The sequence below is a fragment of the Brienomyrus brachyistius genome, chromosome 8 (assembly GCF_023856365.1).
Source record: "Brienomyrus brachyistius isolate T26 chromosome 8, BBRACH_0.4, whole genome shotgun sequence".
In the NCBI taxonomy this organism is placed as follows: Eukaryota; Metazoa; Chordata; class Actinopteri; order Osteoglossiformes; family Mormyridae; genus Brienomyrus; species Brienomyrus brachyistius.
The window spans coordinates 21,588,369-21,610,598 of NC_064540.1; the positions used below are offsets into that span (position 1 = coordinate 21,588,369).

The 22,230-nt window shown below is 45.1% G+C and overlaps 3 protein-coding genes across 4 annotated transcripts; 2 read left to right on the forward strand and 1 right to left on the reverse strand.

The window, feature by feature from the left end:
* Positions 1–1,291: 1,291 nt before the first annotated feature.
* aadacl4 (arylacetamide deacetylase-like 4) lies at positions 1,292–9,272 on the forward strand. Its single transcript, XM_049023046.1, has 4 exons — positions 1,292–1,539; positions 2,909–3,134; positions 3,217–3,280; positions 8,100–9,272. Exons 1-4 carry the CDS (start codon positions 1,363–1,365, stop codon positions 8,881–8,883), a joined length of 1,251 nt encoding a protein of 416 aa, XP_048879003.1. The 5' UTR covers positions 1,292–1,362; the 3' UTR covers positions 8,884–9,272.
* A 350-nt stretch (positions 9,273–9,622) lies between these two features.
* Positions 9,623–11,577, forward strand: cfap107 (cilia and flagella associated protein 107). 2 transcript variants are annotated; one of them, XM_049024014.1, is made up of 4 exons: positions 9,623–9,823; positions 10,403–10,519; positions 10,879–11,044; positions 11,179–11,577. In XM_049024014.1, exons 1-4 carry the CDS (start codon positions 9,728–9,730, stop codon positions 11,451–11,453), a joined length of 654 nt encoding a protein of 217 aa, XP_048879971.1. In that variant the 5' UTR covers positions 9,623–9,727; the 3' UTR covers positions 11,454–11,577. The 2 variants fall into 2 exon arrangements, with proteins under 2 accessions (XP_048879971.1, XP_048879972.1); XM_049024015.1 differs by lacking the exon at positions 9,623–9,823 and having other exon boundaries at positions 10,434–10,524; positions 10,892–11,044.
* Positions 11,578–12,779: 1,202 nt separating this feature from the next.
* On the reverse strand, positions 12,780–16,551 carry klhdc7a (kelch domain containing 7A). The gene is made up of 2 exons (XM_049024013.1): positions 13,953–16,551; positions 12,780–13,353 (listed from the first exon to the last, which is right to left on the reverse strand). Exon 1 carries the CDS (start codon positions 16,379–16,381, stop codon positions 13,958–13,960), a length of 2,424 nt encoding a protein of 807 aa, XP_048879970.1. The 5' UTR covers positions 16,382–16,551; the 3' UTR covers positions 12,780–13,353; positions 13,953–13,957.
* Between the last annotated feature and the right edge of the window lie 5,679 nt (positions 16,552–22,230).

A 22,230-nucleotide genomic window follows, 5' to 3' on the forward strand; every position in this document is an offset into this window, starting at 1 on the left:
TGAGTTCAGGGTCACCTGGGTACGTCCTCATCAACCTCATTAATCCTGAGTATATGAGGTGTGTGTACAATGGATTGATCTGAATAACCAGGGCACCGAACCCCTTTATATCTCACAGACACCCAGATACAAAGACAGGCATGCACATAGAACACAGAACAGAACTTATTGTGGGTAATTCTCCTCGACCATTCATTTAACACGTGTAATTGGTCTCAATAAAATTCTAGTGGAAGGCTGGTTAGCATCGACATGTCTACTTCCTTAAGAAAGATTAAGTTAATAAAAATGCAGAATTACTCTCTATATGGAGGCATTTTCTCACAAATAATGAAACGAAACACAGCAGCCAAACCTTCCTGAGTTGACACCCCCCCGCCCCCCCCCCCCGTGCAGAACAGTCTATGCTGGAGTCCTCTATGGATCTGTGCAGAGAGCCACTTCACTAAAGCACTAAAGCAAATGTTTGTTGGGCTTTCGCTAAGCTACAAACCTGTGATTTTTAGGCCTTGCCTGTGGGGGGGGTTGGTGATATCTGTTGTCATGTCATCAAAGATGGGGAAATGTCTGTTAGCTGAAATAAATGCCGCGTGTGTCTTAGCCCATGTGGAGGGCACTTGGTACTGGGAGGTGGTTAGTGAAGGATTAAGGGGTGATTCTGGTGGAGAAATACATACAGAGTGAAGAGGTGCGTCACACAGATAGACGTTACCTGGAGACCAACCTCCAGATGTCATGATCAGGCTCCGACAGCCTGAATGCTGCCCTGCACCTACGATCCTATGAAACTCAAGCCAATAATGAAAGCCTGACTTCTTGTAGTGTCTTAAGGTTCAGAAGCCATGTAGCTTCACTCAGGTCAACATCGCCATCTACAGATCATTGCTGAAAGTTCTGGTGTTTCCATAGCTGAAGATTCTGAGTGAGGTCAGATTTTGATACCTGTGGAAATACTTTAATTCATGTATGATTTTCTATGCAAACAACAAATGGTTTATTTGAATCTGTTTATATCAAGTCAAGGAAGACATTGTCATTTCAGCCTTATACACAGAACAACAGTGCAGCGAAACGTTCCTCCGGAACCGTGGTGTAACACAAAGAGCAGAAACTGAATCTTCTGAAGGTTACACAAGTGCAGGCAGGACAAAACGATACTTCATGTTAATTTTTTTTTAAATGCTGGCGGCCCCCACCTTAACAGTAATAAGTAACTGGTCCACATAGCCGTCAGTCAGTAGAGGCTGAACTGGGAAAGCTGTAATCTGAAACCTCACAGTGGGTTGAGAGGTGGGGAGAAGTGGTAACCGTTGGGTTTTACTCCTGCACGCTGCCCATTTTCCCCGTCGGCCTGCAGTCAGAATGGACATAGGTGTCGCGATTCTGATAACGGGCTTCGCTGCAGTTTTTGCAGCCCTCCTGCTGCTTCTAAATGGTCTCATCTACTCGGAATTCACAAATTCGAAAATCCCCCTTGGAGTCGTCAATCGCCGGAAGCTGCACCTGGTCCACATGCTACATGTTGGGTGTGCGGTTCTGGTGAGTGTTGGGCATTTAGGAATGATGACTAGGCTATAATTTCTTCTTTATCATCATCATCTTATTATTATCATAATTATTATTATGCATTTGTTTGTACCTTGTGATACACTGTCCTTGCTTTCCACGACCCTGTGTTGATCAGTGGTTATGAAAAATGGATATATATTATTAACTTGTAACATATGTTAGTCCAGTGATCACCAGCCCTTCTCTGGGAGATCTACCCCCCTGCAGAGATTAGCTGCCCTAATTTAACACACCTGATACAGAAAATCAGGCCCTTCAGTAGCATCTCAATATTAGAACCAGCTATGTTGAAACCAAGTTGGATCTAATACTGTGATGCTGTTGAAGGACCTGATTTTCTGTATCAGGTGTGTTAAATTAGGGCTGCACCCAAGATCTGCAGGGGCGTCGATCTTCAGGAGTGGGGCTGCTGACCAGTTTGCTAATGGGAAAGAAATATTTAAGAAATTTAACATCAGATGATAAACTTGTGTTCTGTGCACTTTTTCCTTTGTGCCGCTTGACTTTGATAATAACCTGGTTTGACTCTGATAAGTGGAAGGACATTCCCTTAAACCACAGCCAAGCCTGGCCACAGAAATATTACTATTGTAACCTATTACAAAGTCCACAAGATATCATTTTGTTTTCTTTGGGAAGTTAAAGGTTAACATGATTGTTAGTACAATTCCAGCGTGAGCCACAGGTCTGTGTCAAACTCAGTAGTTAACTGATATTGGACTAATGATGCATGACAATTCATTATTTTTTTCTCTCTTAATTGTATTTAAGTTAAATACTTCATCTGATCTAGTTCCATTTTGTATTTTGGCTTGGAATCTGACAGCCTATCCTGGTTGATTTAATTTTCCTTTCTAGGGTCTGTATGAAACAGCCTCTTTGCTTACTGAGACTTTGACCTTTCAGTGAATTTTCTCCTCCACACACTTGCCGTTCAGTACGAGCTTGGCTAAGGAATTCTTGTTAATCACAAACATTAAGAACAGCCTGCTGTAAACACCATTGCGTTTTGTCTTTTTTTGGCATTTTTAAAATCATTACACTTTTGCTGGAATGTTTGGTTGCGTGCAAACTCTGGTGAAGTGTCTGTGGCTTGGAGTTTTTCCCGTCAGCAAACAGGATTGGACCTTCCCCCTCCTCCGCTTTGAACATCATAATCAGGAAAATGTCACTGAGATGCAGGAGGGGTTGTGGACAGCTGATGTGATGATGAAAGGAATTTGATGGCTTTTTAGCTCTCATAACTAAACCAGTCTATTCAGCTGATAATGGACCACAAAAAAATTCCTACATTTTTGCCAAAAAAACTGTTGATAATTGATGCTTCCCGCTTCATTAGGGTCGGATCCTGGACCGCATGGGCCTCTGCCACCAGATCACATTTACACGGAAGGTGCTATCCTGGCTCACAGTTCGGAAGGAGTCTGTTCCCTCAGGACTGCGCATCAAAGACCTGATGTTTGCCGATGTTCCTGTCCGGGCATATGAGCCTACAGTGCCCTCTGGTGGCAGGAGGAGAGCTTTGGTTTATTTCCATGGAGGAGGTTGGGTGTTCGGCAATATAGGTGAGAGTCTCAGTATGGGTCGTTTCAGTGCCCATGTTTCAGTGGGAGCCATCGTAGCCTCATACAGTGTGGTTCTTCACAGACAGGGCTGATGCAGTCTGCAGATACATCGCCAAGGAGTCTGACACGGTAGTGATATCTGTTGGGTAAGTTTCAGTGATCCTATTTTTGCTAACTTGGTAAAATCACTGCAGTCTTGATCTAGAAATATTGCATTTTATGCTGACATTTTTAAAGTGTCCTGCCTACGTATTCACTCACTTGGATTATTCCATGTTTTGTACCGTGACAACCTGGAATTAAACTGGGATTGTTACTGTTTGATTTGCACAACATCCTCAATACTTTGAAGGTGTAAAATATTGTAACGAAAGTTAAACAGAAAAGCAGATATATGCTGGTTGTATATAATGTCAGTCTCTCCCCACCCCATTCAATAATTGGTAGAACCACATTTGACAGATGTACATTGCTCATTCCATGTTCATTGTTAAGTAGCCATTTTTAAGTCTTGCCACAGATTCTCATAGGTGGACTGGTGACTCTGATGCTAGGGATCTGGGCTGGCACTTGGAAGGTTGTTGGTTTGAATCCTGTGAATGCTACTCTGTTGGGGTCTTGAGCAAGGGGCCCTTAACCTGCAATTGCTTTGTCCTGAGTATGACGTTAACCTACATCCAGCCTTATACGGAGGTCCTATAGCTTGCAGGGAATATTTGGGGGTTGGTGACAGGGTAGCCACTCCAGCCACTGGAAAAAACTCACACTGTTCCATCTGGACTAGTGTGGTGCTGAGGCATCACCCGCCGCATGGCTGCACTCGAGTTCTCATCTCTGAGGTGTTTTGTTGTGTGGTGGGTGTGGCTATGCTCCTTACCTCATTCACAGATTCTCGATCAGATTGTGGGATTTTTCACAGGGGCCAGGGGAATTACATACACTTTGCTCACCCTTTCCTCCAGACCTTCTTCACAACAAGGTTAAGTCTTGCTGGTGAAGACTGTACTGCTCCATGTTTGAGCCAACTATCCACCACCATCCGCGTTGTGTTAGCATTCCTTGTGGTGAATTGTGAGGAAATAAGGTTAGTATTGACCTGCACGATGCTGATCACCCCCTGCTGGTGCATGGTGGAATCTCAGTGGACCGTTGCATCACGCTGGAAGGTGAACCTCTGCCTCAGTTGAAATAGGTTTTCCTCTACAGTTACCATGTGTTCGGATCCATCCATCTTGCTGATTAAATGCGTCTCCACAGCATCATACCAACACCAGCATACCTCACCCTGGGAATGGAGTTCTCGAGGGGATGAAGAGTGTTTCGTTCTAGCCGCACATAAAGCTTTACTAAGGTGAAAAAGTTCAATTTTGGTCTTATCAAACCGGAGAACCTTTTTCTACATGTTTTCGGTGTCTCACACATGGCTTTTGAAAAACTCCAAACAGGAATTCATCTATTTCTTTTTCAATAATGGGTTTCCTCTCACCACTCTTCCATAGAGCCAGTGTTGAGGAACATCCAGGTTATTTGATTAACCTCCTCATTATCTTGTCACTGATGCTTGATGGCCTTTGCGATATTCTTTCCATTTTTTATGAAAGGATTTAACAGCTCTCTGGGGCTGTTCAAAGTCTTTAAAGTATTTTTTTATAACGAAACCCTGACTGGTGTTTCTCCTGAACTTTATGCAGACTTGTTTTGATAGATCTTTGATCTTCGTGATGTTGTTTATCGAGATGTTTTCTAACAATCTCTGGGGCTTGGCAGACACAGGTATATTTATTTTGGCTTGATGTGAAACTCTAATTGCTCACAGGTTGACTCCATTCAATGAATTATGAGTGACAGTTCGCTGCACCACAGCTGATTTAGTGGTTCCACAGGGGGTGAATAATTATGCACTCAAGACTTTTCAGCTTTTATATTTGTAAACAATTTTGAAAGCTACATAGATTTTTTTTGACACTTTGATATGGGCTGATATTTTTGCCAGTAGAAACTGAATATGAATTTTGTACATCTGAATCTGCAGTTGTCGCCATTACAAAACTGAATCTGAATTCATTAGTTTGAATCCGAATTCCAAAAACTTGAAACTGCATTTATCCTACCTGGAAAATTTTCAGTTCATAAATTCAATATCAACTTATGGAGACACACATCCGGGTCATTGAGGAAAAGTAATCCACCGCAGGTTCACAACGCAACTCATTTCCACGTTTACGACAGTTCTGCACGTAAAGTACCAGGATGGGTAAAGTGCCAGGATGTCACAAACGCAAATACGAGATTATATTCACAGCCCATCCCTACCGCACCCCCGCTGCCGTTCTCAAGGTCAATACAGTAGCGACACTCTTATTTCTCCACTTCGAGCACTGCTTATACAGATCAACGTGTTAAACGCCAGTTCAACTGATGCTCCCGGTTATTAGCACAGCACACAGAGAGCTCTGTACACATGCAGCAGACCAGAAGCATAGCACTTCAAACCCGCTTTATAACTTTACATTTAGATCGGTACAGGAGTATGTGTATCGATGCACTTGTGTTGTGATTTTTTCTTCCCTGCCAATCAGGAGTCAGGAGTTGCTTGTGTAGATCTTGAGATTCAGCGTTTATTGCAACAGTGAGGTTCCAGCCAAGGCTGGACACCCTGCAGGAGTGTGTCCCATACTGTTTTAAACTATTTTTTTAAAATAAATTTTCTTATCGTGTAACAATATCTCGTCACTTAAGCATCATCATTTCTTCAACCATTCACCATCGTTGTATTCTCCATTGATCCCCACACCCCTAGGTGATAAGCTTGTCAATCATCTCTTTTACTGTTTGGTTCCTCGGCTGAACATAATGGTGGCATGACCATCTCTAGTTGTGCTTTTAAAATACCCAGCCGTGAACTTTTGCAAACCTTGCATCCGTCTTTGTCAGTCACGTGTCTGCACTGTTTGCCACGCCCCCATTCGCCATTTTGAGTGTATCGCGGATGTACATTTCGTTAACAAACCTAAGTCATATTCAGTGTTTTTTTCTCCACAAACATTTAATGTTTTATGTAATCAGTAATAGGCAATTACCAAAACACACTAGCAATTTAGGTGTTTAAGAAAGGAAAAGAGTCAAGAACACCACAAAAATGTCATTGCATGGACATAACTTTATTGGCCATATTTAAAATAAAAGTGACAAGCAGAATACAGGCTCGGTATACAATGTGTTTATACAGATCCTTCCAGACATCATGTGAAACGTTACAAACCGTACTTGCAAATGTTTCTAAGCTTAAACTATAGTTGGGCATTTGTCAGGACACAGCATCCATGCACGCGAATATACACATACATGCACTGATAAATGTGTCATTACAGTTTTGCCGTTTACTTCTGTCTTTTTAAAAGCATTCACTCTGCAACCCTAGTTTAACACGAACAGATTAACCCATTTCTGCCCCCCTCTGTATTGAGGCTAGCTTGCTAGCATAGGTTAACGAATGTGAAAAACACCAACTTAGAAAACTTTAGAATGCATATTCAGTAATACTACTTAAACAAAAACATCTTACTCGCATTTATGAAAATGCCGAGAACAAACGCATTAAAGGACATATCGCGTTGAAAGTGATATCTTTCCATCTCATTGCTGCAACCCAGGCCACCCGACGCCTCTTCGTTACCTCCCCTACCTGCTGTCCATATCCTCTTTTCCAAGTGGGAAACCGGAAAAATCTCATGTTGTGGTCCACCTTTCTGCCATTTCTGCCTTAGTACGACAGCCTTCCACACAGCACGAGTGTCCCATCTTACCAAAAATAATGCCACACGCAAATGCTCGCTCTTGGTATACAACCAAAATGGCGATTCGCCCCACAATACACTGCGGCTACAGCGAGTATGACGTCAGCTGAAAAAGGTTATATTTATCCTTCAACAAAATGATAAGCTGCAGCACTAATAAAGTACAGTCATACATCAAAGGCTAACAAAACACCTAACAGATGCAGAAACTTCCAAGACAAGGCACTAAGCTAATTCATACATGTTTCTCGTCACATTCTGCACAGCAGTAATTGGTCTGCGTTCTCTGAAGGTTACAGTCAGTCTCTGCACAATTGACATCAGCTTCTTTTAGAGTCCTAATGATTACATTCTCTATGCATTATGAAGTGCTAAATAACATTCCATACTCACATAAAATTAATACTGATTTCCGCCTCATATCGGCGGGATGAATATTTTAAAAGATATTTAGCATAAACACTGCTAGAAAGCCACATGAGATGAACAGGCGAGCCACAACTTAAACCAAACTAGAAGTAAAATTCATATCCCTAGCTAGTTTTGCGTTAGTCTACCATATTAACATAAACTGCCAGAAATCGTTCATTTAACTACATATATTACTATACTAACCAGACGTATGGTTAATTTTTATGCTATCACTTGTGTATATAAAGCTTATTCTCATATATCATAAGGTAATGCGCTTGTGACATCCCGGCACACGCCTCCTCTTTACCCCGACCTGCAGAACTGTTGTAAACATGGAAATGAGTTGCGTTGTGAACCTGCAGTCGATTACTTTTCCTCAAGGATCCAGATGTGTGTCTCAATAAGTTGAAATTGAATTTATGAACTGAACATTTTCCAGGTAGGATAAATGCCGTTTAAATTTATTAGAATTCAGATTCAAACTAATGAATTCAGATTCAGTTTTGTAATGGTGACAACTGCAAATTCAAATATACAAAACTCATATTCAGTTTCTAGTGGCACAAATATCAGCCCATACTTTGATATTATGTACTATTTTATACATATGTGTAACATAAAAGCCTGATTAAACCATTTTTCAAATGGCGCTTTATACGACTATGTTACAATATTTGACGCAAATGTGTAGGATTCCATTTTCCAAAAAAATGCACGCATCACAGTGAGAAAAACAGTATTTATTTTGCCACAGCTACCGGCTGGCCCCTGAGCATCGATACCCTGCCCAGCTGGATGACTGCGAGGCTGCTACGCGTCACTTCCTCTCCGTGGCTGAGGCAGAGTTCAGCGTGGATACGCGGCGCATCGCTGTGGGCGGGGACAGTGCCGGGGGCAACCTGGCGGCGGCGCTGTGCCAGCGTCTAGCGCAGCAGGAGTCAGGGAGTCTGCCACCACTACAGTCGCAGGTGCTTATCTACCCCGCCCTGCAGATGGCAAACTTCAACCTACCCTCGTATGTGCAGAACCAAGCCGTGCCCCTTCTATTCCGCGCACGGTCGGCATTTTACTTCCTGCAGTACCTCAACGGGGAAATGTCAGTGTCCCAGGATGTGCTGGAGGGCAGCCATGTCCCCGCTGACCTCCAACTGCAGTACCGACGCTGGCTGTCCCCAGACAACCTCCCACCGGATTTCCTACCTTGGGATCACAAGGAGCCGGAGCCAGGCGAGTTCGATGGGGAGGTCTATCACCTAGTTCGCGAGGGGCTGGACCCTGGCATGTCCCCCCTGCTGGCGGAGGACTCTGTGCTGCGCTTGACCCCACCAACTTTCCTGTTAACCTGCCAGTATGACGTGCTCAGGGATGACGGGCTGCTGTATCGTAAGCGACTCGAGGACCTGGGCGTGGCCGTCTCCTGGCACCACATCCCAGACGGATTTCATGGTATCCTCAACTACTTTAGCAGTGGATGGTTGACCTTCCCGTCTTCCCGTGTGGTCGTGGACTGCATTGTGGAATACGTCAAAACAATCTGAGGTTTCTTCAGGCCCAAATGCACCGTAGATACACTCCCTGGTCTCCCAGCTGAACTTATCGGTACATCGGCTGACAGTGCTTTAAAATCAGTCGGTGCACCGTCTCCTTAACGAAATAATGACCTGAACATAGGACCAGCTCTACCTTTTCAAAGGCAAATCTTTACATGGGGGGGGCGCCAAAGAAATCTTCATCATTTTACTTCTTCCATAATGCAGTACAATTCAGGGGCCTTCGGTAACTGCCTATTCTCCAAGAGCCTTCTGTCCAGTCAAGACCATGGGCATGCATGGGCAGAGTGTCCACTTCCCATGAAATATAAAATGTAGATAAACAATGCAAACTGTGGTGAATGCTTATTTGGAAATATTAATAAAAATAAATTCTTTTTGACGGGCCAAATAAATGCATTTGCACTGTATATTGTTTTTTATTAATTTTAATAATGTCTTTGATGTCAGATTTTCTTTTTGTTCAAGTAATAATTATGCCTCAAATCCAAGTCTGCCTGCGATGCCAAGGATATATACCCGTGCGGCTTATCTTCTATTTGAAAACGCAATGCGGCACGGAAGGCGCTGCGCTTTCCAAAACCACAGAAGATTATCTATTATTTAAGGTGCGTTTTTTCTTTATTTTGGGTGGTAGTGGTGGTGGGGGGTTAAAATCCACTTGCATTAATCTCATCACATCTATGAGGATTCGCGTTGTTTGTCGTATCCATAGCAACAGACTTCCGCCTCCCGCGGGAATCATTGCTCTAAATGTTGTAAACACAAAACTAAAAATTAATACGGATAGCAGCAGCCTCCCTCCACCAACAAATCAGTTATATATGAAGGAATGGGGAGACCCGAGACGAAGCTTGATATGTGGAAAATAGAGAGGAAGTACAGCAGCAGAGTCCTCATCGGGAACTGGCTTGAAGACAAACTTAAGGTTTGGTGATTTATTCGTTTTCTCACAATAGGAATGAAGCAGCGCTTTTTAGTGATTATCCAGGTCTCGAGGAGAGACGGTAACTCAGCTTTAATAGCGGCAATAGTGATTTTGTATTTTTCAAAGTTCTAAGGCTGACAATTATGGGTAATGCGATACTATCTCGTGTTATGAAAAAAAAAATCTTTCCTCCGGTAATGGGACCGTAACGAGATTACTAGTATTATTAGTAGTAGTAAGTGTAGAAAACGGTATCTGTTATAATAATTATACGTAGACAGTCATTTTATAAAATGCTTAGTTACTTTTAGGTATTTTTACTGATGCTTATTCTTGGATCATTTGAATTAGAAGTTCTCATGTTAAACCACCATATGAATTTCAGATTCCGGGGCGAATTTAAAGAGATATAACAACATAACAGGATTAATATTAATTTGATACATTTTAGTGGCATCTTGTCCAGAATATCCCAGAAAATGCCCTGATCCTGTACTAGGTAATTAGTTATATACACTTATAGATTTTGTACCGATATGTTTAAACACCTGGTGATCCAGTTATGCCTGCTGCTGATAGTTTACTAAGGAGTTTCCCAGAACTGGTGGCAGCAGCACCTACCAGCATGATTACCGTCCATGGAGGGACCATGCACCCGACGTCCTTCTCAGAGGAGACGCGCTGCGAAGAGCTGAGGTCAGGTGACTACCAGCCTTCTCCCGCCACAAAACTTAGTGGGCAGGATGCTGCTTGCTAAATGCTAGCTGTCCCTGTAGGTGCTGTTCAGTCACTTCTGAACTGTCTTCAGTCAAAGAGCACATAATTTTTGTCAGAGCTAAGCTTCCAGAAAATGCAGTGCTCCATGCTGGCAAGAACACCAAGTCCTCAAAGGGAGTGGGAATCATCTTCCTGCACGAAGGATGAGAAAAGTAGTCACGCCGTTTTTTGGCACACAAAAGGGTCTGGTGCAATTTTTCTTGTACAGTGAGGGGCCTGCTGGGGAAGGAGGTGGGACATTGTTAGAGATTGGCATTAAATGAGCCCCCACCCTGCAGGGCGTCCCTGCAGAGCTGCTCCTTTCCCACCACGGCACTCCACGTTCCCACTGCCTCGTCAGCCTGTACGACGAGATGTACGGGCGCAAGCCCAGCTCTACCCTGAGGTCATGGTACCCCGACAAGCTGGCCTGGGTGCCCGAGAGGTCGGACCATCCTGTTCAAAGTAGGTGTGGTCTGGCTGCCGTCATATGATAATGACATCATAACGGTGCTGGAGCATCTGTTCTGTTGGTACAAGGAACAGCTGTTTTTATTATGGCGCCAAACCCAACCCGTTTCACCATCTCATCTTTTCAGGCCCTCCAACGAACTTTGGCCTGGCCGAGTCGTGGCGAGCCAGGTGGGGGCAGCAGCGGGGTGCCCTGCCCGCTGTGTCCATGTACCGCTCTGCATACCTCTGGCACTCCCCCTCTGCCTTTGTCCAGACCCGCTTCATCCGCTCACCTTCCGCGCCTGCTGGTAGCTCTGCTACTGCCACCACGAGCGATGCGGCACGGGGCCTCCCATGGCGTCCAAGCAGCTGCACAGTCAACAATACCGCAAGCCGCCTGCCTCTCCTACCTCAAGTGTAGGCACTCTGCTGTGGCCACACTCCCTGCTGCTCAACCAGTTCCCGGCTCCTCCCTCTAAACTAGATCCTTTTCACGAAGTAACATGTGGCAGTAAATTATTTAAAAATAAAAAAATCTCATTTTATCCTGTTGTAGTTCACTTCAAAGAGAGCACATCTAAACAATTACCCTGTTACGCTACTGCTCATGCCCAGGAGTCTTTGTCAATCTGTGTCGGATCAAACCGCTTGAAGGAACGTCCTCCTTGACACCCCATGGGTTGACCAGGCTGTTTTGCAAGTACTGGAGCAGCAAGTGATTCTGGGACACATCTAAAGGGAGCAGTTGGACTCTCTTTCCATTAGGTGTTTAATTACAGGGAATCAAAGTGTTTAATTATGGGGAATCAAACATCCTTATGTTTGATGGTCAGCCATCTGTGTCTCTGCCCTCCTGCTGTCGAATCTCCCCGCACGTCTCTACCTCTGATATTCACTTCGGCATGAGCGTGTGCACATCGCATGTATATGAAATGCGTTCGCGCATTTGCAGCAAAATGTCTGTGCAAGGAGGACGATGATGCTTTTTAGCCTCTAGGTGGCGGTACGTTCCTGGAGCTAAGCTTTTTGAAACTAGTGTTCATTTTAGGTTTTCAAGATGACCTGTTTTTGGTTCAAGTACAAGGCGAACCTTGTGCGTTGTGACCGGTTAAACATTTTTCAGTATTGAAAAGACAGGCACATCAAACTGGATACAAGTGTATCTGAGAGCTCTGTTTGAAATTCCAGGTGAAATACAATTATTCCAAATCATAAGAATAATAATAATCATCGATACTTTATTGATCCCCTTGGAGAAATTGTCTTTACACCTCCCTCAGCTTTCTCTTTTTTGTAGAGTAAGCTGTCCGTGAAGGGTAGCTCCCCGTAGCGGCGCCCAGGAAGCTGGGGGGTTAAGGGCCTCGCTCAAGGACCCGCACACATGCTGAGGCTGAGTTTGAACCAGCGACCTTCTGATTACAGGCACACACAGGAATCATAGGGCAACTGTTGACATATACGACCCATCTTTCATTTGTTTGTTTTTCTCTGTTGGGCGTCTTCACTGCAAGGTAATCGTTCACTGTCATGGTTACCTCTGAGACCCTAAGCTGGACCTTGTTAGTTTCATATGTCCTCCTCTAAGCAATTATAGCGGAAGAATTCATGATCAAATAAGACCTGTCTGCGCAAAGGAGCGCTGTGACGGGAATGTAAATATTTGATGCCATTTTATTTTTAGACACTGATTAGTGTTATTCATCGTTGGTTCTCCTTTTGAAATTTGTTTGTGGCACTAAGAACAGAACAGGCTTTAGAAATTTTATTTAAATTGCAAATACATATATGTTTTTCACATAGAAAAAAACAAAACAAATATCTATCTTAATAAACAACGTAAACATGCATTCAAGCAAGATAATAAAGAGAGATTTATATTACATATCACCATAAAAACACAAACTGTAACTGATCACTTTGTTCCCTGTACATTTCATGCAAAGCTGTTTATGGGCAAACTCATAAAACATTATAAACTGTTACTGAATTGCTAACATTGCACAGAGCTGGCAGTGTATTTCAGAAAAGCTGTTAACCTGTATTTTCATCCAGGCAAACCTTCCTGCACCATATAAATAAAGACTTATGTTGCCCAATAATGGCAGCAGTTACTTTCAAGAACTGCAAAAAGAAAAACAAAAAGCAATAAAATATCTAATTTCCTCATAAAATTTAACTGCACATTTATTATTTCAAATTATCTGTAAAATACAGGAGTGATAGTGTGGTGACACCATCAGCTTCTCCACAAATGAATGGAGCACCATGGTCTCTGTGCAAGAGTCTGCGTTCATGTATATCTCTGTTGACTTTGCTCGCCTCTGGCAACAGAAAGGCCACAGAAATTATTGGAACAGAAAAAGTGCTGTGAAAAGCAGATCCAGAGAAATGAAAATAAAATGCATGGTGCTGAACGTAGCAACTGAAGAAGGAAAGCTTAAAAAAAGTGATATTAAACAGTTGAATCATAATAGATTACTTTGTGATATATTTATAAACACAAGCCTGAAGCATCTGTACAGGTAAATTGATTATGTAAAGCATTTTGTGTTCTTATCTTTATGAAATTATGTCGTGATTCAAAAAGCAGCACACAAAGACATATTTATGACATATTTAGAAAAAATATTATATGTATTTTTTCTGAAATAATTAGCATCTATATAGGCCACAAGTGGTAAAAGAAACTATTACAACGAGTGAATTACTTTCAAAATAATTCTATGATACTTTGCAAGGGCATAGGTTTGGTTTCGACATTGGTAGGGACTTGAACGTCGAACTCCCTTAAACACGTGGTACTCCGACACTTTTGGTAGGGACATGTCCCTACAGTCCATGCCCAAATTTACACCCTTGATATGGAGGATAAAGGTTGCAACGTGTTTTGTGCAGGGCTGTTACACTGACAAGTACTGACCTTGCTCACACCCTGGTTTGGAGAGTCTCCTTGTCAGAAAAGGATAGGATGAAGGGGAAGAGCATGCCCTTCGCCTCAGAAAGGACCTTCAGATCCTCGGCAACAAAATCGGGGGACACCTCATCAGCCAGGAACCTCATGTTGAACTGGCGGTTGACGCAGTAGATGACGTCACCCAGGATGGAGCACTGGAAGGTCTGGCAATCCGGGAGTCGCCGTGAGCAGCATTCGTACCACAGTCGAGCCACAGTGTGGTAGCGGTACACAGAGAGGCCCAGCGACGGGCTGATATCGAAGCGGTACAGAAAGCTCCTCAGGGCTACCATCTCCGTGGTCCTCTCCTTGCTACCGACAATCAAGCTCTGTCTCCAGACGTTGGCCCGGGGGTTGTAGCGCAGTAGTGTGTACCTCAGGGTCCCTCCCGACACAAAGAGTTCCCCTTGGCAAGCTGTGGCTCGGTGTGCGACGGCAAAAGTGTCATTGGGCAGTGGTGCCACAAAGGACCAGCGGTCTGTCCGTGGGTCGTAGCGCTCGACGGTGCTAAGGCACTCACCCCCGATAGCATAGATGTAGCCCTGCAGAGCCACCAGTTTGCACTGGGGCCGTGCCTCATTCATTGGGCATATCTCCTTCCAGATGGAGGTGACTGGGTTGTAGCAGAATACCCTCCTCGATGGCCTGATGTCCCGGTCGACACCCTCACAGCCCACGGCAATGAAGAGGTAGTTGTCCATGGTGCACATAGAGCATCCCTTGGAAATGACTTCTCTGGGCAGTGTACAGAGGGTGTGCCAGCTGTCCATATAGTCGTCATAGTAGTACAGACGACTGGACGTCTTCGGATGGTCCAACTCCTCCACCTGGCACCGGGCGCCCGTCCAGTCTTGGGGGTCAATGTCGGCGACAGTTAGGTACTGCCTGCCCCGCATGCGCTGCTTTTGAATTTCAGCCCTGTCTCCAGCCTTGAGCCTTCCATACAGCTCGGGGTCTCTCAACACCTGAAAGTAGTTGTCGGACATGACTTTGAGGGCAGCTTGCTGGAGGGTCTCGTGCCCATACTTACGGGCTAAACTCAGGGCTTGCAGACAGTTGCCCAAATCTAGTTTCCCTTGTAGGCTGTCCAGCTCTGGAATGCCAGTACCATCCAGAGGCATCTGTAAGAAATTCATTCCCGCAACCGTTTCTAAGCTGTGTTTCGTAGTTTCGTTGTGGCCAACGGGGTCTTCGACGGGACTTGAACGGTTAGAACTGTCAGAAGAAGGGGATCGAGACCTTGAAGCTGGGCTGCCACAGGGGATCTGCAGGTCTGAGTTCTCCATGATCTGCAGGTAGCTGTCCTTCCGGATGAGCCGTGGCTTGTTGAAAGGCGAAGAGCACCTGTCGATTGAAGCAGGGCTTCCCTCACTGTGGTCTGGTGGGATGACAATGTCACGCATGATCAAGGGCGAGGTGATGGGGCTTAACAGCGAGGTTGTCTCACTGCTGCTGCTGCTTCCACTGCTGCGCCTGCTTATCTGCAGGTCTCTGGAGGCACCTTCACGGACTCCCAGATTGGGCCCAGGGCTGCAGTGGCCTGCAGTCCCTGGCCCTCTATCTAAGATGGACTCAGAAGAAGATTCCACATAGTACTCATAGATCTTGCCCCGCACTTCCACAAGCCTGTCCCCAGGCATATCCAGCAAAAGGTCTCCATCTTTCACTACAACAGCGGCCTTTGACTGGAAGCTAGAGAAGGTGCCCAGGTTTCCAGCATCGTGCCTGAGCTCTCGGCCTACCTTTGTGCAGGGTTCCAGACTCCGTAGCAAGCAAGGGGACCGAGGCCGGCTCGCGCTCACCTGGCCGCTGTCAGAAGGAGAGTGTTGAGTTGCAAGGTGAGGAGAGAGGGTAATTCCCGTCCCGCACTCATCAGCTTCCTCCAGATTTGACAGGCTCAAAGGCTTAACGGCTTTATGGGCAATGTCCTTAGCTGAGGCTGTCAGATCCTTTGCAGGTGCATCCTGCTGTGCGGTGCCATTGTCAGTCTCCTTTCCTATCGTCTCAGCCTGCCCTGGATACTCCGCACTGCCTTCTTCTCCTGCTCCCATCTCTCCGTCAGGCCGGGGGTACAGAACGACACGCTCCTTCACATTCTTCGGGGGTGACTCATGCTCTATCTGTTGCGCGGCCCCGTCGCCAAGCTCGGTCGCGACGTCGTTTTGCTCCTGCAGCTCCCCTTGGCAGCTGCCGCAGTGGCCCGGGGACTGGGTGGCGAGGCTCGGTGGCAGAACGCGGTCGTCCGGGGGAGCCAGTTGCCCCTGTTGTCCCGTCTGGTTTCTGGAGTTGTAAAACCTGTACGCCCAGGATACTAGCAGCACGGCCGCCACCGAGACCGTCAGCTTCCCCAGCATCTGCATGTCCAACTGCACGCCCAGCAAGTCTGCGATGGGCATCTCTGTGCTCGGCCCGGGGGGGAGGTGGTCAGGTACAGCGCGTGAAAACAATGGCTTAGAGCAGAAGCCTGACCTCCCGCATCGCCAGCTCCGGCTTCTGTCTGTCGCGTCTTAGTTTTACTTCCAGAGGGCATCTGTGAACCTGACACCTGACCACTGGCCTCTTTTGTTTCCTGATTTGCATCCAGGGTGGGGCCACAGTTACAACCTACCTACATTCGGTTCGAAGTCTTTTTTTAACTTGCCTAGATGTTTTTTTTTTTTAAAGAAAAAAAAAAAACACACACACACACAACAAAACTAATAATCATTTTACTGATCCCACTGGTACAACCTGGCATGTTTGCTTTACAAGGCTGCAATATAGGACCAAGCTCTGTTTGTCCTCTTGTGCTGCTTGATCGCAGGACTTTGTGATTGCCCTCCCCTGCCTGTGCTGCTCAATCTGTATTAACTGTAGGTGCACGTGCTGATTCCCCAAGGGCGCCAGCGAGACGCTGCAGCACACATTCACAAACATGACTCCTATCACACGTGTGCTTGTTTTTGGGAGAACTATGGTTTGCTTAAAGGGTGGGAAGCACCAACTGTTTACCTTGCAACAGGACACAACTCTTTGCATAGACGAATGCCAGGAGTATTTCCCACTCCCCTTCTTTCTGTAATCCTCTTTACTCTGTGTATATTTCATCTTTTTATTTGCTTAGTGCAGCATTTTTATTCAACAACACAGCCCTTATGCATAAGAATGTGTGGCTGGATACTTATATGGGCAAATTCAGGTTAAGTACCCTGGTTAAGGGTAAAGATGGAACCTGCTGAGAGCTGAACCAGTGGTCCCCAGGGTACAGCGCTACATCTTTAATGGTACACTGGCCCATGACATGTCAGAAATGCGTCGCGTTGATTTTCTCGTCTTTTAATCGCCACCGTCGGCACTGAAAATCGAGCACCTAATCACCCGATATAGACGAGTGATTGATTAGTGATTTTATTTTTTGTTTTTTAGAATCCTACTCGTACGATGGCGCAATCTCAAAACAAAACAACAATAGTCTGCCTTAGCCGCCGTTTCCATGACAGCAAAGCGCTGACCCTTGCGAGAGAGGTCACAGGCAGACACATGAGTCGCTTCAGACGCAGGAGTTACCTGGACACCCGATAGCAGTGCCTGCGAGCTGAATAAAAGCAACCCGAACCAGAAAGGCTCTTTACGTTGAATTATTTACCACCACCCCCCCCACTCTGGAGGCTGCTCTCTACCCACCGCGTCTTGCATGCCAGCCAGCCATAGGCTTTCGGAACAATGAAGTTGGCAGTTTTTTTTTTTTTCTCAAATTTTTTCTTCTGCCACATTTTTTCTTCCTAATGAAAACGGAAGCCATCCAAGCGTTTAAAGGGCTTCCAAACTACGCCTCCGTCGCTTTTCCTGCCTCTTTAACCACGCGGCAGGGAAGCTGCCATCTGGGGAAAAAAAATTCTCGGCAATTTGTTTTCTTTCTTTATTTTTACATTTTTTTGATAAGCTATAATGTTTCACAGGCGGTTTTCAAGGAAGTGGATGGGGGTGGGGGCCGGCGGGGGGCGGGTGGTGGAATGGCAGAGCCACCGTCAGCATGCACGCATAAGAATGGGCACCACATGGCCAGGCACATAGGGTGGTAGGCTGTCAGGTTAACCTGGACCCACCCGACTGGCTTGTGGTAGAGCTTACAGTCAGTGTTTTTGTGTGGCTTAGGGTAAGATGCGGTGGACACCCTACCTACATTTTGTTGGTCATTGAGAAGCGACACTTAGAACCTTTGAACCTTTGACACTTAGAACCCTCCCCCCCCATCGTCCCCCGCTGGATGTGCCTGCTGTTATGGCTGGAATTTTTATAAATTCACATACACACACACACCTATTTATCCAGAGAGGTATTTCACTAGAACAATTAAGCTTAAATGTGTTAGCTTGAGGGTATCAGAGCAAAGCCCCTCATGAGACTCAAAGTGGGAAATAATTAGTTACACAGCTGTTTCCTAAGTGCTGCTCTTACTGGCTGCTCTCTGCTCCTTGGTCCAGCCGCCCTTCTTGATAGGCTCCCTGGGGCACCATCGTCACTGTCGCTGTCACTGTCACCATTACTGTAACCATCACTGTCACGTCACTGTCACCATCACTGTAACCATCACTGTCACGTCACTGTCACCATCACTCCCATTGTCACCGTCACTGTCATCATCACCATTACTGTCACCATCAGTGACAACACTGCTGTCACCATAACTGTCAGGCCACTGTCACCCTCACTGTCACTGCCACCCACTGTGACTGTAATCATCACCCTCATTGTCATCTTCGATGTCCCCATCTCTTTCACCATCACTGTCAGTGTCACCGTCTGGCTGGCAGAGGCAGTGAAACGCAGTGAAAAAGAGGCCTGAAGAGAGAACAGTATCTTCATGTTTAGATTATGTGTATTCAATCAGTGCCACCCTCCCCAGAGTTGGAGGGGATCCTCAGGGCTACCATCTCCGGGGTCCTCTCCTTGCTATCGACAATCAAGCTCTGTCTCCAGACGTATATATATATTTTTTGCTTTTCATCCTTTTTGACCTCCTTCCCCAACCGTAGCTGATACTGTTTGCATGTGACATGCTTGCTTCCCCCCAAAAAACCCATTGCCAATTGCCTGGTAAAATGGAGGGCTGGCTGGGCTGCACATGAGCGCTCTGTGACCCCAATGCATCCCGGTTTGTGTTTGAGGAGCTGCACCTGAGAGATGTGAGGTTAAGGGAAGGCGGGCAGTGGTACGGTGAGGCTCAGTGTGAAGCAGCCTGTGTCCCGTTACATCACCTGCAGCTGCTGTGCAAGGTCTCATGTTTCTGATGTCATATGGCAAAGACGCCCATGGAACGCTGGGATACAGCTTCACGGCCAGTTATTAGGAGAACGGGTGTACTTATGTCGTTCGCATGCATGTTTAGGCTGGAAGTAGCTCAAACCACACGCAGAATTACTGACATACGTAGCCCCAGTGGCACCGTCTGTGAAGTCTACAATGGTCTCACTTCTGTAATTAAAAATGTGTTTACAGAAAACACTGACCCCCCTCCCCCACCCCAGCAGGCAAACATAAACACATTTGTTGCATGCCTCCCACAACACCATCAAGATCTTTTATGTACACCAGCCCTAAGGGATGGATTAAAAACACTAAATTGAAACACCTGACCACAGGGGTAGTGTTGAAATCGGCCGCGATGGTTCTGCTGTCCTGCACTGCCCTGGCGGGATGCTATCTGAGAGCATCAACCTCGGCTTATCACGGAAGAAATGACTATCTCGCCGTGGGTGATTTGCACTTTTTCCTTATTTTAATAACTTTTAGTCAATATGAACATATAACTTCTGCCCATTAAAAGATGGCAATTCATTGCATGAAGCAAATATTCCTTCTGATATTTTACTAGGAGGTGAGCACTTACTGGTGGCCATTTAGTTTGGTTTGATGCAGTTACTGGAGTTACAGGAATCAGTGAGATGAATTGATCTGAATGCACTGTCAGGGCATATGTGGTGCTAGTGATGGTCTGTTTAATTCCATGGGTATGAATTCATTCTGTATGAGTCAGTTTTAATATCCATAAGCCATTTGATTTTTGTCCTGTTTCTTTTCTAACGAGGTGCTGAAAAACCCACAGTGCTTCTGTGAAGATGGATGCCTGCACTGTGGTGGACATTAGCATTTGAATAAAGCTTTCTGATGAAAAAACACCGCAGAGGGAAACACGCAGGGACGGAGTGTTTCCGCTCGGACTGCCGCATTTCCAAACACTGCATCGATTTCAAGGTCACACTGGACCTCGGGTAACATTAATCCCAAACTAACTCAGATGGAAGAAACATCTCTCTTTTTTCACACGATAAAAATTCAGTGGCATGCGCACGGCGGCACACGGCAAATGCATGTCATCTTTTCTTCAAAAGGGCCTCACTATTGAACTATATTAGCTTGAGGTTGTGATGCAAAAAATAAGTAATAATTAGAAAAAATATAATTTGGTCATAGGAACAATGTCAAATGACAATTACATAAAGGTGGTAAGAAATCCTACTGGGAATTTGGCCAACAAACGAGAGTGTACAACGTGTCAATATTTATTTTGTTTATTTACACTACCCTGTTCTTTTTCTTTCCATTTTTTACATATATCGAGTTATTGCCAAGGAACCCTCAGTAGAGAAATGGCAAACGCATCTCTGAGGTCGCGCTTCGGTTTTCATAAAGACTGTTATCACAGCTTCAACACACAATCGGTGTTTTAATGCACATTTCGGGGGTTTTAATGTCGTGGCGGCGCAGATCGAATCCTCAGTCACGCAGCCATTTCGGCCTGTATACTAAATGAGTGTACTAAGGAAAAATGAGAAGGGAAAAATGCATCCTTCAGTTCATTGTGCAGTCATCACAGGGATGGAGGGAGTGGATGTGGGGCTTTACAGCCACCTTTCGTGGGATGGCTCCACACATCTCCACTCCTGCCTAAGGCTTCAGCCATAATCCTTTAATACAGGCTGTGCCTACAATAGCTTAACTTGCAATTTTTTTTCCACCTGAATAGTAACAAGGATGAAATTCTCAGAACTGAGCCATGAGGTAGAACAGGTGACTTTGGGATCAGGACAAAATGCAGCAGGTTTAGGAGAGACTTTGAAACATTTAAGGGGCCATTTTACTCTTTTTTCAGCGGCAGGTAAACATCAACTGGAATGATTTTCTACGCATGGTGAATGATAATCAAAAAACTGGTTTATGTGGTGAATACATGTGACAGACTCTTCGAAACGAGAGTCGCTTTAGACTCCACCCATGGAAAAAAATAGTCCAATAGGAGGGACTTCCTGTTTGCCTTTAAACCACCTCATATCCTGTTGACCTTAAGTAACTGAGAGCAAGACTGTTGAAATGCGGTCAAGACTTTATTAGGGGAAACCTACAAGGCACTTGTTGTTATGTTACGGATTTCTACCCAATATGTACATGAAATTTAGGCTCTATAACCATCTGCATGACATGGTTAGTTAACTTTTGTGGTCCGAAACTGCACTGGATTTGGGCTCCGGTTTAATTTAGCAGTTTTAAATTGAATACATCACTCTAATTTGTAGGTCCTGCACAGGGTCTTAGGAAATCAAGTCTTAACTGAGCAAAGCAACAAGACCAGACCGGAATATCAAGTGAGTTATGCAACATCAGACATACATTACAATGGAATAACACAAGTGTATTATGTCAAATTTTAAAACATGTCATACTCTAGCTAATAACTAACGCGCTAATAACACATTCAAGTTAATGGGAGCATTCACAGGTGGCTGATTTGTAAGAGTTGAACATGATTTTACAGGTGATTAAAGTTTTCAGTTCACTTCTCTCTTAAAAATTACTTTTCATCTTTGACTTTCCTGCTGGGTGTTAAATGTCAGTGGTCAGCGCCCCCCCCCCCCCCCCGTATTACGAAACATTTTGGTAATCTTAAGGTCTTTATTCAAAAGTCACCCCCGTAGAATCAGTCCCCAACCCCACAGTTCTGTCATTTTTATTTAACATGGCGGGGCAGACTGTACTAGCCTAAACATGGTGTACTAATGTGGAAGGCCTTTAAGGTTCTAGGAACTAACATGACCCTAATTGCCATCATTGTGCCAATGAGTTATATCCTGTGCACAAATGATTACTAAGGGTGATTACAATTACAAATGATTAATCTTGGATTATTTAACCGTGCTGCCGTGGTAACACCGAGAAGGATGTGGAGGAGGGAAACCGGCTCATTCAACACAGCCCCAGACGGGTGACA

Coding starts and splice junctions, on each gene's coding strand:
- aadacl4 (XM_049023046.1), top strand. CDS start 1,363: ATGGACATAGGTGTCGCGATTCTGATAACGGGCTTCGCTGCAGTTTTT. Junction 1,540..2,908: donor ATGTTGGGTGTGCGGTTCTG/GTGAGTGTTGGG, acceptor CCGCTTCATTAG/GGTCGGATCCTGGACCGCAT. Junction 3,135..3,216: donor TTGGGTGTTCGGCAATATAG/GTGAGAGTCTCA, acceptor GGTTCTTCACAG/ACAGGGCTGATGCAGTCTGC.
- cfap107 (XM_049024014.1), top strand. CDS start 9,728: ATGGGGAGACCCGAGACGAAGCTTGATATGTGGAAAATAGAGAGGAAG. Junction 9,824..10,402: donor GGCTTGAAGACAAACTTAAG/GTTTGGTGATTT, acceptor TGCTGCTGATAG/TTTACTAAGGAGTTTCCCAG. Junction 10,520..10,878: donor ACGCGCTGCGAAGAGCTGAG/GTCAGGTGACTA, acceptor CCCACCCTGCAG/GGCGTCCCTGCAGAGCTGCT.
- klhdc7a (XM_049024013.1), bottom strand. CDS start 16,381: ATGCCCATCGCAGACTTGCTGGGCGTGCAGTTGGACATGCAGATGCTG.